Source organism: Pseudophryne corroboree, chromosome 3 (assembly GCF_028390025.1).
Source record: "Pseudophryne corroboree isolate aPseCor3 chromosome 3, aPseCor3.hap2, whole genome shotgun sequence".
NCBI classification, from domain to species: domain Eukaryota; kingdom Metazoa; phylum Chordata; class Amphibia; order Anura; family Myobatrachidae; genus Pseudophryne; species Pseudophryne corroboree.
The window spans coordinates 56,405,416-56,422,948 of NC_086446.1; the positions used below are offsets into that span (position 1 = coordinate 56,405,416).

Sequence of the window (17,533 nt, forward strand, 5' to 3'; positions counted from 1 at the left end):
ACAACTGGATTATCCGAGGAGCCTTCTACACAGGATTTGGTGAGTATAATTTTTTCAACAGGTACACCATGGATTCTACTGGAGAAGAGGACCGACCTGCGTGTGAACATAAGGTAAGTATGTGTATATGTTTGTGTGGATGGATGTATTAAAACTTTACTTTCAAGGTGAGTGTGTGTTGTCATTTTTGGGGTATTTTTTTAGTAGCAGTTCTACAGGTACCAGCGGCCCAGTTTTTCCGTCGCATGCTGGTACTTGTGGTTCTCCAAGTACCAGCTTGCGGGGGAGGCTTGCTGGGACTTGTAGTACTGCTACTAAAAACAATATTCATAACTATCCCAAAAGGCTATCAGCCCCCCATCCGCAGCCCATTGGATGGGGGAGACAGCCTCGGGCTTCACCCCTGGCCCTTGGGTGGCTGGGGGGGGACCCCTTGATTGAAGGGGTCCCCACTCCCCCAGGGTACCCCGGCCAGGGGTGACTAGTTGAATATTTGATGCCACGGCCGCAGGGCACTGTATAAAAGTGACCCCCGGCTGTGGCATTATCTGTTCAGCTAGTGGAGCCCGGTGCTGGTTTAAAAAATACGGGGGACCCCTACGCTTTTTGTCCCCCGTATTTTTGGAACCAGGACCAGGCGCAGAGCTCGGTGCTGGTTGTTTAAATATGGGGGAACCCCTGTCCATTTTTTCCCCATATTTCTGCAACCAGGACCGGCTCAAAGAGCCCGAGGCTGGTTATGCTTAGGAGGGGGGACCCCACGCAATTTTTTTTTTTGTTTTACACTATTTTTTATTTTTTTTAAATGCACAATGAACCCCAGCACGGATCTCACAGATCCGGACGTGATTCATTGTGTTAAAGTTGGCAGTGTTTTGCTAATCACTGCCGTAAAGCACAGGGAAAAAAACTAATGACATTGACATCGGAACAAACGAAAATGCAGAATACGACAGCTTAGTAAATTAGTCGTAATCAATTCAAAAAGTTGCAATTTTACACTTTCGATGTCATTCGTGATTGAACTTTGACCTCAAACGGAAAATTAAGAATGTTAGTAAATATACCCCAATGTCTATGCTTTCATTGAGCCCTTTGGGAGAGAGGGTATTCAGGGTGAAAATCCAAAAAGATTCTCTTCTAGATAGCATAAGTTCCCTATCCCCTCCCCTTGGTCCCAATTTAACTAATTCAAGAATTGTGAACTTCAAATCTTTAGGATTAGATTTGTGTATTTCTGAAAAATTATGTGGCAAGCTGTGATTGGTGACCTTGTTCTTTATTCCTCGCAAGTGCTCTTGTATTCTAAGTTTAACATTTCTTTTAGTTTTGTCGACGTACATTAAATTGCAACTACATGTAATTCTGTAGATTACGAATTCACTGTTGCAATTCACTCTCTCTCTTAAAGTATACTTAAACCCATTTTCATGAATCCATGAAAAGGAAGTTTTTTCCATATGCTTGCAAGGGAAGCATCCAACATTTGTTTTCAAAAAGGAGGAACCATTCTCTAACTGTTTTGTTACACTCCTAGAACGTAACCTACTAGGGGCTAAGATATTCTTTAAATTACTAGCCCTTTTAAATACTAATTGCGTTTTCAGAGGTAATGATGGCCCAAGTATAGTGTCTTTTAATAAAATAGGCCAATGTTTTTCCAAAATCTTTGCTATTAATCTGTTTTCCCTATTAAATTGTGTTATAAAGGGTCTACACTTATTCAACTTCTTATCTTTTTGTATCCTGTTTTGGTCCAGGAGACTGGTTCTAGTAACATTAATCACTCTCTGCAAGGCCTCCTCCACTTTGGTTGGATTATAACCTTGTGCTAGAAATCTGTCCTTGAGAACTTCTGCTTGTGTTATGAATTCGCTGAATTCACTGCACTTTTTCTTAGCCTAAGGAACTGCGAGTATGGAACTCCATCTATCCAAATTGGATGGTGGCAGCTTGACACTGGAATAAAATTGTTTGCGTCTACTTCTTTAAAGAAAGTGGATGTCTTCACTACTTTTCCTACTTCACTCACCAACTTGAGATCCAAATAGTCAATTTTGGTAAGATCTGTTCTGAAGGTGAACTTTAAATTGAAGGGATTCATTTGCAGATGGCTCATGAACTGATCTACACTCTGTTCATCTCCCTTCCATATGATAATCAAATCATCTATATATCTACGGTAGACTTTAATATGTTCTTTCTCAAAATCAATTCCATAAATGAAAGTTTCCTCCCACACCCCCATCAGCAGGTTCGCATACGATGGGGCAAATTTAGTTCCCATTGCAGTCCCCTGCTGCTGGAGGTAGCGGGAGTCTTGAAATTGAAAATAATTATGTTTTATAATGAAAGCTATTCTATTCATAATAAAATTAGTTTCTACTTGGGACTTCTCCAAGTCACCCATCAGAAATTATTTTACTGCCTCCATTCCCTTGGTATGTGGGATGGAGGAGTAGAGGGCTTGGAAATCGATAGTCAGCCATCTGTCCTCAACTGACCACGTGTATTTGTCCAACCATTGTAGTAAACTTGTAGAGTCCTTTAAGTAGGAAGGTATGGCTTTAACAAAAGGCTGCAATTTTAAATCAATAAAGTGAGAGAGATTTGCAGTCAAAGAATCAAATCCAGAGATGATTGGCCTCCCTGGAGGTGACTGCAAGCTCTTATGGACTTTTGGGAGATGATAAAAAATGGCCGTAGTTGGATGTTCTACCCATAAATAATCCATTTATTTTTTACAAATTACTTTGTTACGCTGAGCATCATATAGCAAGACTCGTAAATCTTCCTTTAATGCTGCTGTGGGGTCCTCCCTGAGCTTCGTATATGTTGATTCGTCATCTAATGAGCTGGGGTCTGTGACGCAAGCAACGCCGGAGACACTAAGCCCGGCGCGCTGACAGAGTCCGTGGCATCAACGCGGTTCTCGTCAGGTGACCGATGGGGGCGCAGTTTGGCTATGCAATGCAGGCATACTATTCTTCCCTGTTCTGAAGGAGATAGAAATGTATTTCCGGGCATGTGATGCGTTCGAGCTGAAACGCATACCAGAATCATTAGTTCCTTACCAGCTGAAGTCATTTTCAGTCTGGTTTAACTTCAAATAGAGATTTTTTTGCCAATATGTTGTAGCATAAGAATGATCCCTATTTTACACAGGACATCTAGGTTTTTTAAACAGACCACTAAGCCTCGTTGTAGTAAATTTAAACATAAGTTTTATTAGTCAGCAGTAATGCAAAATGCAGCTAATTAAGGGAAATGATGTAATCACACTAGGAGTTTAAATAGCAGCCAGGGTGAGAGGCATTTCAGTCTGAAATTTCCACACCCATGGTTCCAAGTTAGGAGATCCTTTATGGTGAGTGCTTTTTTCTGATACATTTGTGTTTAAAGGCTGCAGTTAAATCATTATCTTAAAATGATTGTACTTATATGTTACAATAGTTAAATTATCTTTTATTTTAAGATACAGCTCTGGGTCCTTTTGGAAGTTCCAGTTTATTAATAATTATCTTTACTCTGGATATACCTTTTGGTATGTATATACTTTCTGTATTCTTTGCTGATGAAAATTGTAATAGCTGATACACCTTATGCAAACCAAATTATGTCCCCTTTTTTTGCAGATGCTTCCGTATCTATATATATATAAAAAAAAATATTTTTCCATTGCACTGAATCAGTACATGGTTTTAGGTATGTGCCTTTGGAGTACCTTTTTCATCTTTATTTTTATTGTTTTCAGTATACTCATAAATCTTTTTTTCTCAGCTAATCATATAGTACATGGCCCATTTTCACTCTATTTTGGCAGGGTGATCCAGTACTAAAGATGGAAAGGCTCTTTTTAGAGTCAAAGTGGGAAGCCACTTTTTTAGGTCCATGTTCCTTTTATATATGAAGAGCTTGCCTTTATATAAAGGTACTTTATTTCATTCCATTTATTCACAGCAGTTTTTTAGTTGAAGGAAGGCACAACCCCTCACAATGAGTCTTCTTTTTACTTAGGTTGTTTTAAAAACATCTTTACTGCAGAACTATTGATGTAATATTTTGATCCTAACATTTTTGGTAGGTGCTCATTAATTTCCTTTTTTTCACTTAATATTATACCCTAAGAATATCAGTTTTTTCAAGAATTATAATTAGTTTTTTTATGTCCCCAAACAAGCTACCCCTGATGAAGTCAAATAGACGAAACGCATTGGGTTTATCAGCTACAAATCAGTAATCCAGTTGAGGATAACGCTCCCTTGTACCAAGTTTACACCATGTAAGGTGAGGGAGTTCGTACATCCATATCACCTACTGGATATTTATGGAATCATAAAATAATTTGTTTTCATGTACAATAGTTCATAAGACCTTCTGTATAAGGCTTTTTATGAATTCATTTTGTTATTAAATAATTTTATTCTAATTGTTTGTTTGGGTGACTTTTTGGTGAGGGGTTATCCACTGTAGGAATCCAGAAAACCCCATCTTCTACAGTATAAGATATATCCATTTGGAAGGACAACCGTTCAATCTTTACAAGAACTTTAGCGCACTCTGGAATTGTTTTTTCTGTTTATGTAAGTTTGAGATTTGGCAACGGAGATCTCACCTGTAGTGCTGCTCTTTTCCTTTAGGCGCAAGATAAGGATAATTTTTTTTTGTGTTTTATATATATATATATATATATATATATATATATACACAGACATGATGGTAAGTTTCTTGTGGGTTACGAGGACCAAGCTTTGATACAGAGGTGTCACTACCGCCAGTGCAACCAGTGCGTTGCACTGGGGCCCGCCACTGTCCAGGGGCCCAAAGCATGTAATGAGTCATACTCTCATTACATGCCGCTGTGTGCTGCGGGCAACCGCTGCCCGCAGCACATAGCCGCCGGGAGAGGAGCACAGCAGACACGGGGGTAGGAGGAGGAGGGAGGTGGGGGAGGGAGCTGCAGCAGTGCTGTTTTATTTGTTGAGGCGCTGCTGCTGCTGTCCCTCTGCTTCACTATAGGCTGTCATCCGCCGCTGTGAAGCGAATCCCAGCATTCACAGTGGCGGAGAACAGCCTATGGTGAAGGACTGGGACTGCAGCAGCAGCGCCTCCACCAATAACACAGCGCTGCTGCGGATCCCTCCTCCATCTCCCTCCTCCTCCTTCTCTCCTGCCCGGGAATCGTGATCTCTGCCGGAAGCTGCACCGAGGAACCTGAGCCAGCGGAGAGAGTAAGTATAATACATTCTTTCTGTCTTCCTTTCTTTCCTTTCTTTCCTTTCTTTCCAAAAAGGGGGACTGTCTGCCGTAATGTGTAAAATGGGGGAATCTGCCTGCCGTAATGTGTAACAAGGGCACGCAGTCTGCCGTAATATGTAACAAGGGCACGCTGTCTGCCGTTTTGTGTAAAAAGTGCACGCTGTCTGCCGCTATGTGTAACAAGGGCATGCTGTCTGCCATTATGTGTAAAAAGTGTACGCTGTCTGCCGCTATGTGTAACAAGGGCACGCTGTCTGCCGTAATGTGTAAAAAGTGCATGCTGTCTGCCGTTATGTGTAAAAAGGGCATGCTGTCTGCCGTTATGTGTAAAAAGGGGGACGCTGTCTGCCGTTATGTGTAAAAAGGGCACGCTGTCTGCTGTTATATGTAAAAATGGGGACGCTGTCTGCCGTTATGTGTAAAAAGGGCATGCTGTCTGCCGTTATGTGTAAAAAGGGGGACGCTGTCTGCCGTTATGTGTAAAAAGGGGACGCTGTCTGCCGTAATATGTAAAAAGGGGACGCTATCTGCCGTAATGTGTAAAAAGGGGAATCTGTACGCCGTAAGGTGTAAAAGGGTCTCTACCTGGTATAGTTGTGCTACTCTGCGGCGTAATTTGAATAATGGAGACTACTGTGCACCGTTTTATGAATTTGTATTATTTTGGGGCCACACCCCTCCCCCACAAAGCCACGCCCCTATGTATTTTTGCATGCAGACGTGGAGCTCCGATGCTGTTTCTTGCACACAGTGCTAAAACGTGTAGTTACGGCACTGTTGCTAGGTATCCATTTCTCTGGCCCTGAGCAGGTCCCCCTCACCAGATCCTCTCCAGGGGTGAGGGGGTGGACTTGGATGGGATGGGGGGGGGGGGGGGGGGCAAAGCATTTTGTTGCACCTGGGTTCACCGCTCACTAGTTCCGCCACTGCTTTGATAATAACGGTGTCATCTGTATATGTATATTTGGATTATAATGTTATAATGTCTGGTTAAGTTGGAGATACCTGTGCATAATGTAGAGGCTTAGTACTGTATATTGGTAGATATTATAGATATAGGAACTGGGTTGGATTTCATGCCACATGTCTGTCATTCTAAGTAGAATAAGAACTAGGCCAACATTACTCTGAAGTAAATGCTATGGTGAAGCCATGAAATGTTGGTCTATTTCTTGTACTACTTTATAATATACTGTATATGAATGAATTGAAGACCCGGAGGGGCGTGTGATTTTTGGAATAAAAAGAAGAACACTGCCCATAGCTTTCTTAGGTCTCTCCGGGCTACTCTACAGTCTGAAGGGTGTATACCTGGGTAGCTCTGCAGGAGCTCTATCAGCTGCGGGATGTCCTTCCAGTCAGGGTTGGACTGGCCCACAGGGGTACAGGGGAAACCCCTGGTGGGCGACACTGCCTGGGGCTCCACCTCCTAGGGATTAGGATCCAGACTGTACACTTGAATTACACATTATACATATGTTACATTATAACGCACAGGACTATTGGTGTATTTTCTACAGAGCATTGCTGTTATTAATCTGGTATATATGTTTATCAAGGGGCCAGTCCATGCACTCTATAATGGTTAGACAAACCAATGTGGTGGCTTGCCACACCTCCTCTGTACACTAGCCACACCCCTAAACATGGGCCCTTATCACTGCATTCCCCTGATGGCCCCTTCATGCTCCAGTATGAAACTGCTTCCAGTTACAGCCCTGATTGTCACTGACCCTCTTCTGACAGCCCCTCTGTATGAATAGACGCTCCACCTCTTTGTTGCTGTTCCATTATTTCTGTATTGAAATTATTCAGGAAATAACCTAAGGAACTGGGAGACTGGTAAATTGTTTTCCAAAGCAGGCAGATGATTTGTTGTTGCCAATAGCAATGTATTTTGAACTGTGGGCTTATGGAAGAGGCTACATAATAAGTATCCCAGTTTCACATTAATTGCCAATTCTAAGGAAATTTAAATGAATGAAGGGGAAGATATAGTGTTAGTAGGTTGGGGAGGATATAGTGTTAGTAGGTTGGGGAGGATATAGTGTTAGTAGTTTGGGGAGGATATAGTGTTAGTAGGTTGGGGAGAATATAGTGTTAGTAGATTGTTGAGGATATAGTGTTAGTAGGTTGGGGAGGATATAGTGTTAGTAGGTTGGGGAGAATATAGTGTTAGTAGATTGTTGAGGATATAGTGTTAGTAGGTTGGGGAGGATATAGTGTCAGTAGGTTGGGGAGGATATAGTGTTAGTAGGTTGGGGACGATATAGTGTTAGTAGATTGGGGAAGATACAGTGTTAGTAGGTTGGGGAGGATATAGTGTTAGTAGATTGGGGAAGCTATAGTGTTAGTAGATTGGGGAGGATATAGTGTTAGTAGATTGAGGAGGATATAGTGTTAGTAGGTTAGGGAGGATATAGTGTTAGTAGGTTGGGAAGGATAGAGTGTTAGTAGATTGAGGAGGATATAGTGTTAGTAGGTTAGGGAGGATATTGAGTTAGTAGGTTGGGGAGGATATAGTGTTAGTAGGATGGGGAAGATATAGTGTTAGTAGATTGAGGAGGATATAGCGTTAGTAGATTGGGGAGGATATGGTGTTAGTAGGTTGGGGAGGATATAGTGTTAGTAGGTTGGGGAGGATATAGTGTTGGTAGGTTGGTATGATATAGTGTTGGTAGGTTGGGGAGGATTTAGTGTTAGTAGGTTGGGGAGGATATAGTGTTAGTAGGTTGGGGAAGATATAGTGTTGGTAGGTTGGGGAGGAAATAGTGTTAGTAGATTGGAGAGGATATAGTGTTAGTAGGTTGGGGAGGATATAGTGTTAGTAGATTGAGGAGGATATAGTGTTAGTAGGTTAGGGAGGATATAGTGTTAGTAGGTTGGGGAGGATATAGTGTTAGTAGATTGAGGAGGATATAGTGTTAGTAGGTTAGGAAGGATATTGAGTTAGTAGGTTGGGGAGGATATAGTATTAGTAGGATGGGGAAGATATAGTGTTAGTAGATTGAGGAGGATATAGCGTTAGTAGATTGGGGAGGATATGGTGTTAGTAGGTTGGGGAGGATATAGTGTTAGTAGGTTGGGGAGGATATAGTGTTAGTAGATTGAGGAGGATATAGCGATAGTAGGTTGGGGAGAATATAGTGTTGGTAGGTTGGGGAGGATATAGTGTTAGTAGATTGAGGAGGATATAGCATTAGTAGGTTGGGGAGGATATAGTGTTAGTAGGTTGGGAAGGAAATAGTGTTAGTAGGTTGGGGAAGATATAGTGTTAGTAGATTGAGGAGGATATAGCGTTAGTAGATTGGGGAGGAAATGGTGTTAGTAGATTGGAGAGGATATAATGTTAGTAGGTTGGGGAGGATATAGTGTTAGTAGATTGAGGAGGATATAGCGTTGGTAGGTTGGTTAGGATATATTGTTGGCAGGTTGGGGAGGATATAGCGCTAGTAGATTGAGGAGGATATAGCGTTAGTAGGTTGGGGAGGATATAGTGTTAGTATGTTGGGGAGGAAATAGTGTTGGTAGGTTGGGGAAGATATAGTGTCAGTAGATTGAGGAGGATATAGCGTTAGTAGGTTGAGGAGGATATAGCGTTAGTAGGTTGGGGAGGATATAGTGTTGGTAGGTTGGGGAGATATAGCGTTAGTAGATTGAGGAGGATATAGTGTTAGTAGGTACGGGAGGAAATAGTGTAAGTAGGTTGGGTAGGATATAGTGTTGGTAGGTTGGGGAGGATATTGTGTTAGTAGGTTGGGGAGGATATAGTGTTAGTAGGTTGGGGACGATATAGTGTTAGTAGATTGGGGAAGATACAGTGTTAGTAGATTGGGGAGGATATAGTGTTAGTAGATTGAGGAGGATATAGTGTTAGTAGGTTAGGGAGGATATAGTGTTAGTAGGTTGGGAAGGATAGAGTATTAGTAGATTGAGGAGGATATAGTGTTAGTAGGTTAGGGAGGATATTGAGTTAGTAGGTTGGGGAGGATATAGTGTTAGTAGGATGGGGAAGATATAGTGTTAGTAGATTGAGGAGGATATAGCGTTAGTAGAATGGGGAGGATATGGTGTTAGTAGATTGGGGAGGATATGGTGTTAGTAGGTTGGGGAGGATATAGTGTTAGTAGATTGGAGAGGATATAGTGTTAGTAGGTTGAAGAGGATATAGTGTTAGTAAATTGAGGAGGATATAGCGTTAGTAGGTTGGGGAGAATATAGTGTTGGTAGGTTGGGGAGGATATAGTGTTAGTAGATTGAGGAGGATATAGCATTAGTAGGTTGGGGAGGATATAGTGTTAGTAGGTTGGGAAGGAAATAGTGTTAGTAGGTTGGGGAAGATATAGCGTTAGTAGATTGGGGAGGAAAAGGTGTTAGTAGATTGGAGAGGATATAACGTTAGTAGGTTGGGGAGGATATAGTGTAATTAGATTGAGGAGGATATAGCGTTAGTAGGTTGGGGAGGATATATTGTTGGCAGGTTGGGGAGGATATAGCGTTAGTATATTGAGGAGGATATAACGTTAGTAGGTTGGGGAGGATATAGTGTTAGTAAGTTGGGGAGGAAATAGTGTTGGTAGGTTGGGGAAGATATCGTGTTAGTAGATTGAGGAGGATATAGTGTTAGTAGGTTGAGGAGGATATAGCATTAGTAGGTTGGGGAGGATATAGTGTTGGTAGGTTGGGGAGATATAGCGTTAGTAGATTGAGGAGGATATAGTGTTAGTAGGTACGGGAGGAAATAGTGTTGGTAGGTTGGGGAGGATATAGCGTTGGTAGGTTGGGGAGGATATAGTGTTAGAATGGGGAGGATATAGTGTTGGTAGGTTGGGGAGGATATAGTGTTGGTAGGGTGGGGAGGATATAGTGTTAGTAGGTTGGGGAGGATATAGTGTTAGTAGGTTGGGGAGGATATAGTGTTGGTAGGTTGGTATGATATAGTGTTGGTAGGTTGGGGAGGATTTAGTGTTAGTAGGTTGGGGAGGATATAGTGTTAGTAGGTTGGGGAAGATATAGTGTTGGTAGGTTGGGGAGGAAATAGTGTTAGTAGATTGGAGAGGATATAGTGTTAGTAGGTTGGGGAGGATATAGTGTTAGTAGATTGAGGAGGATATAGTGTTAGTAGGTTAGGGAGGATATAGTGTTAGTAGGTTGGGGAGGATATAGTGTTAGTAGATTGAGGAGGATATAGTGTTAGTAGGTTAGGAAGGATATTGAGTTAGTAGGTTGGGGAGGATATAGTATTAGTAGGATGGGGAAGATATAGTGTTAGTAGATTGAGGAGGATATAGCGTTAGTAGATTGGGGAGGATATGGTGTTAGTAGGTTGGGGAGGATATAGTGTTAGTAGGTTGGGGAGGATATAGTGTTAGTAGATTGAGGAGGATATAGCGATAGTAGGTTGGGGAGAATATAGTGTTGGTAGGTTGGGGAGGATATAGTGTTAGTAGATTGAGGAGGATATAGCATTAGTAGGTTGGGGAGGATATAGTGTTAGTAGGTTGGGAAGGAAATAGTGTTAGTAGGTTGGGGAGGATATAGCGTTAGTAGATTGGGGAGGAAATGGTGTTCGTAGATTGGAGAGGATATAATGTTAGTAGGTTGGGGAGGATATAGTGTTAGTAGATTGAGGAGGATATAGCGTTGGTAGGTTGGTTAGGATATATTGTTGGCAGGTTGGGGAGGATATAGCGTTAGTAGATTGAGGAGGATATAGCGTTAGTAGGTTGGGGAGGATATAGTGTTAGTATGTTGGGGAGGAAATAGTGTTGGTAGGTTGGGGAAGATATAGTGTCAGTAGATTGAGGAGGATATAGCGTTAGTAGGTTGAGGAGGATATAGCGTTAGTAGGTTGGGGAGGATATAGTGTTGGTAGGTTGGGGAGATATAGCGTTAGTAGATTGAGGAGGATATAGTGTTAGTAGGTACGGGAGGAAATAGTGTAAATAGGTTGGGTAGGATATAGTGTTGGTAGGTTGGGGAGGATATTGTGTTAGTAGGTTGGGGAGGATATAGTGTTAGTAGGTTGGGGAAGATATAGTGTTGGTAGGTTGGGGAGGATATAGTGTTAGTAGGTTGGGGAAGATATAGTGTTGGTAGGTTGGGGAGGATATAGTGTTAGGTTGGGGAGGATATAGTGTTAGTAGGTTGGGGTGGATATAGTGTTAGGTTGGGGAGGATCTAGTGTTGGTATGTTGCGGAGGATCTAGTGTTGGTAGGTTGGGGATTATCTAGTGTTGGTAGGTTGGGGAGGATCTAGTGTTGGTAGGTGGACTCTGAGGTGGTGTTTGTTACCGTTCTCACCAGGCTCATTTTCAGGTCTATCCAGAGACTGCCAAACATAGATGCATATTGAGTTAATACAATTTCTTTCCATATGTTGACAATCATATATGATGTGAGCTGTAATATATGAGATCAGATAAATAGTGGATTTAAAAATAGAAATAGACAAATGCATATAATCTAATTTATACATGTGAATACAGTACAAAATCAGCCCCTACCCTGATGCACCCAAACTCTCCCCAATCAGCCCAACTTCCACCCTGACCTGCACAGAAATGGCCTTTTTGGGTGTAACTCTGCTCCTTATGAAGTCCTGATGTGTGGAGATGTTGTTTTACTAAACTGTGTATTGTTTCTAAAGCAGACAATGGGAATACCTGGCTAATAATACGGGTTGGGGGCGTTAATATAAAATTTCATGGTTGGGAAATGTCTAATGCAAAAATTAATTATCGCTATTCAGAGGCCATTGATCTCCCCTGTGAAGTGGATGGAGTCATGGTGATGGTTGCCCCTTGGACCTCCCCTCTGGGCACTTCAGGCAGGGATACATACAAATCTAGGCAAGAGTGACTTCACATGGTTAGATTCTTTCAGTTATAAATTTATGCTGAGTGTGAGATTCATAATGAAAAAAAAAAAATATTAATACAGATCCCTCATCTCCCATCAGGTTACAGGACTGTGGTCTGACCCCCTCCTGCTGTGATGATCTCCTCTCTGTTATTACTACAAACCGGACACTGACCAGACTGGTCCTGTCAGAGAACGATCTCCAGGACTGTGCAGCAAAGCTTAAGAACTGTGTGAGTCCGCCTCTGGAGCTTCGTCTGCAAGATTATTGAATTACATCCAATTAATGTATAATGTTTAAAAGTGTTTATACTAGCATGGCATGTGTGATATGGTTTTCCTGTGTGATATGGTTTTCCTGCAGCTGTGCATGTGGCTTGTGGGTATAATCAGGGCCATAACTAGGTGTTGGCAGATGGTGCATTTGCCCTGTGGGGACACCATCTGCATCCACCCTGATTAGCCGGCCGCCGTTGTATCCTCAGACACCTGCTATGCTGGCCGCTGTGTACATTACAGCAGATGGTGCTGATCAGTCAGTCTGTTCCCCGTGTGCTCAGGCCCACCTCCTGCTCTTGTGATGTGAACACTTTGAAGTGGGACTTCTCGGTATTGGAGCCAGCTGTAGAGGAAAGTGAGGAGACGCTGAGGTACAGTAACTCACTTGTTGCTTCGCCAGCAGTAGGAGATAGATGGACACACTCAGGGGTGGATCCAGAAGAAAATGAAAGGGGGGGCACCATGATAGGGGAACGGTAATAGTTATATTTACACGCACCTAAGGCACGTGTGCTCCCAGATAAGGGTTGTGGTATCACAGGAGGCTTGGCCTCACAGAATACGCCATCAGGTAATGATTAGAGCGCAACCTGGTTTATTGTCAATGTTACACCCCGATGAAAAGGCTGATTGGGCCTTGAAGTGTTCCATTAGTTATGGGAGCCTGGAAGGCACCCCAGAACAATTTAATTATTATAGTTTTTAGGTGGTGGTGGCAGGTGCAGCATACCTTGTTTTGGGCACTGCACTGCACTGAGACTCAGACTGCAGGACACGAACTGCCCATCTTTGATTAGCAGAAGCAGCCAGCTGGCCGCCTTTTCAAAACTGAGGCTGTTTGACTGCACCTTGCACGGTGGTAAAGGAAGTGGAGGAGGAAGCGCTGGGAAACTGTGCGGTGCAGTGAGGGCTAATGAAGCCTTCTGAGCCATAATAAGTAAGAGTCTTACTAGATCCTGGCATTTGAACCCGTGAATGGGCTGGACTCTGACCGGCTGGCGGTGGGGGAGGTAGGTTGCGGTGTGAGCAGGGGGAGGCTGGAGCTGCAGCTCCAGCCTCCCCATTGGTTACCACACTAACTTGCTTTTAGAGCCGCAGTAGGTCCCAGTACCTGCCGACTCTTTTATCAAATCTGACTGACGGAAATAGCAGTAGTGCTGCTGCTGTTCTCCTTTTGTAAAAAAAAAAAAAGGTAGTCAGAAATGACAGGGGGGGGGGGGGGCGGCATGGACCCGAGTGGTGTGGTGTAATGTGACTAACGGACATACTGTGTGGTGTAATGTGACTAACTGACATACTGTGTGGTGTAATGTGACTAACGGACATACTGTGTGGTGTAATGTGACTAACGGACATACTGTGTGGTGTAATGTGACTAACGGACATACTGTGTAGTGTAATGTGACAAACGGACATACTGTGTGGTGTAATGTGACTAACGGACATACTGTGTAGTGTAATGTGACAAACGGACATACTGTGTGGTGTAATGTGACTAACAGACATACTGTGTGGTGTAATGTGACTAACGGACATACTGTGTAGTGTAATGTGACTAACGGACATACTGTGTGGTGTAATGTGACTAACGGACATACTGTGTGGTTTAATGTGACTAACGGACATTCTGTGTGGTGTAATGGGACTAACGGACATACTGTGTGGTTAAATGTGAATTGGAAGTATTTTGTGGCCACGCCCCTTCCCCACATAGCCACACCCCTATACTTTTGTCATGTACTGTCCCTATTTTAAGCAGGGGGGGCACCAATTATCTTTCTGACACAGGGCACCAACATGTCTAGTTACAGCACTGGGTTTAATATTATTGTTAGACTGAGCTGTAATATGTGATCAGGTTTTCCTCCCTCACAGTGTAAGCCTGTGAGCTGGACTCTCTTCCTTCTCTGTGTTATTACCCAGTATAGTTTTATTACTGTTTTCTTCTAAATTGTACAACACAATTGAGTATGCTGGCGTTATATCAGTAAACAGAAATAAATAAGGAATAATTTGTCTCAGTAACTGTGTGACACCTTCATTCATCCACTAGAGGGAGCATAGAAATGAATAATGTGGCAGGACTGGATGCTTATTACATTATTTTATCACTTATTACTGACAAATTAAGTTGCAGGTCACAGGTGCATTACACAGCAGTTTTTAAAAACATTCTAATTCCATTAAATTTTGTTTCATCTAAAAAGTATCCTATGAATATACTTTGATTAATTAATATTATATTTCTAATCGCATTAATAAAGATGATAGTAACAAATAAACACAGTCCCTAGTGTACCGGAAGTGCATATGAAGCTCATCTAATATGAATTAACTTTTTCTTATTTATCTGCTTCAGTATATGTGTATAAGTTAAGCATTAGCCAGGGCCACCAAGACGTTAGACGGGCCCTGGTGCTCCAGTTGAGGCGTGGCTAATTGTAGGGGTGTGGCCATTGGCCACTCAGCATGTTCTGTGCTGGTGAGAATGTGCATCTCACCAAGGTTCTGCCATGCAGGCTGATCTGGGACCCCCACAAGTAATCTGCACCTGCCCCACCCACCTCATGGTGTTCCTGGTAGAAGCACCCCATATAATATGGGGCTCTTCTTTAATATGGAATAATCTTGGTTGATACAGGGTGCTTCTTGCAGAATGAATCACATTATCACTGTATCAGAGCTCATCCTAGGCATAGGCAGCAGAGGCAAATGCCAAGGGACATCTGCAAAAGCCTAGGGGCATCTGGGAAGGCTGGACATCGAAGCTCCACTTCATCAGCTCCAGATTTCTGAGGGCCTGGCTGACAGTGGTTGTCCTCTGACGGTTTGCCCAGGCTTTCTGGCACAGCTGCACCATTGGCTGCCATATTATATGGTTAGCAATACTGCCTCACAGCACTGAGGTCATAGGTTCGATTCCCACTATGGCCCTAACTGTGTGGAGTTTGTATATTCTCACTGTGCTTGCATGGGTTTCCTCCAGGTACTCCAGTTTCCTCCCACAATACAAAAATATACTTATAGGTTAATTGGATCCCAACAAAACTAATCCTAGTGTGAATGTGTGTGTACATGTGGTAGGGAATAAAGATTGAAAGCTCCACTGGGGCGGGGACTGATGTGAATGGGCAAATATTCTCTGGAAAGTGCTATGGAATATGTGTGCGTTATATAAATAACTGGTAATAAATAAATATGAGAGGCAACAGAGCAGCAGCTGAAAGTCTCTACAGCCCAGCACCTATCATACAGCTCCTGCAGCTTCCATCAGTATAATGCTGGAATGACCTAAGGTCACATCAGCATCTTTTACATCAGAGATCATGCCATGGAGGAGAAAAGCAGAGGGAAGACAGCAGAAGTAAGTAAGTTTGAAAACTGAGAATTGGATTGCTGGAGATAAACATTGTTTAGAGATTTGATTGGTGGAGACACAGAAGATGGAGAGAATTGCTGGCTGGAGATACACAAGAGGGAGAGAATTAATGGTTGGATGCAAAAAAGAGGGATATTTGATGGCTGGACATACACAAGGGGGAGAGATTTGATTGCTGGAGACACACAAGGGGAGAGACTTCACAGAAACACCCAAGGTGGGGTGAGACTTGATGGCTGGAGACACACAAGGGGAGAGACTTGACAGAAACACACAAGATGTGGTGACACTTGATGGCTGGAGACACACAAGGGAGACAGACTTGATGATTAGAAACACGCAAGGGGAGAGACTTGACAGAAACACACAAGGTGGGGTGACACTTGATGGCTGGAGACACACAAGGGGAGAGACTTGACAGAAACACACAAGGGGGACAGACTTGATGGCTGGAGACACACAAGGGGAGAGACTTGACAGAAACGCACAAGATGTGGTGACACTTGATGGCTGGAGACACACAAGGGAGACAGACTTGATGATTAGAAACACGCAAGGGGAGAGACTTGACAGAAACACACAAGGTGGGGTGAGACTTGATGGCTGGAGACACACAAGGGGGACAGACTTGATGGCTAGAAACACACATGGGGAGAGACTTCACAGAAACACACAAGGCGGGGTGAGACTTGATGGCTGGAGACACACAAGGGGGACAGACTTGATGATTAGAAACACTCAAGGGGAGAGACTTGACAGAAACACACAAGGTGGAGTGAGACTTGATGGCTGGAGACACACAAGGGGGACAGACTTGATGGCTAGAAACACGCAAGGGGAGAGACTTGACAGAAACACACAAGGTGGAGTGAGACTTGATGGCTGGAGACACACAAGGGGAGAGACTTGACAGAAACACACAAGGGGGACAGACTTGATGGATGGAGACACACAAGGGGAGAGACTTGACAGAAACACACAAGATGTGGTGACACTTGATGGCTGGAGACACACAAGGGAGACAGACTTGATGATTAGAAACACGCAAGGGGAGAGACTTGACAGAAACACACAAGGTGGGGTGAGACTTGATGGCTGGAGACACACAAGGGGAGAGACTTGACAGAAACACACAAGGGGGACAGACTTGATGGCTGGAGACACACAAGGGGAGAGACTTGACAGAAACGCACAAGATGTGGTGACACTTGATGGCTGGAGACACACAAGGGAGACAGACTTGATGATTAGAAACACGCAAGGGGAGAGACTTGACAGAAACACACAAGGTGGGGTGAGACTTGATGGCTGGAGACACACAAGGGGGACAGACTTGATGGCTAGAAACACACATGGGGAGAGACTTCACAGAAACACACAAGGCGGGGTGAGACTTGATGGCTGGAGACACACAAGGGGGACAGACTTGATGATAAGAAACACTCAAGGGGAGAGACTTGACAGAAACACACAAGGTGGAGTGAGACTTGATGGCTGGAGACACACAAGGGGGACAGACTTGATGGCTAGAAACACGCAAGGGGAGAGACTTGACAGAAACACACAAGGTGGAGTGAGACTTGATGGCTGGAGACACACAAGGGGAGAGACTTGACAGAAACACACAAGGGGGACAGACTTGATGGCTGGAGACACACAAGGGGAGAGACTTGACAGAAACACACAAGATGTGGTGACACTTGATGGCTGGAGACACACAAGGGAGACAGACTTGATGATTAGAAACACGCAAGG

At 43.3% G+C, this 17,533-nt stretch overlaps 1 protein-coding gene across 1 annotated transcript in view; it reads left to right on the top strand.

Annotated features, from left to right (window-relative positions):
* The window catches only part of LOC135057481 (NACHT, LRR and PYD domains-containing protein 3-like), a 75,003-nt gene extending 60,579 nt beyond the window's left edge, over positions 1 to 14,424 (top strand). The window contains exon 4 of the mRNA XM_063963364.1: positions 12,221 to 14,424. Coding sequence (XP_063819434.1) covers positions 12,221 to 12,392 — 172 coding nt within the window. The 3' untranslated portion in view covers positions 12,393 to 14,424. The remainder of the gene's footprint in view (positions 1 to 12,220) is intronic.
* The last annotated feature ends 3,109 nt before the right edge of the window (positions 14,425 to 17,533 follow it).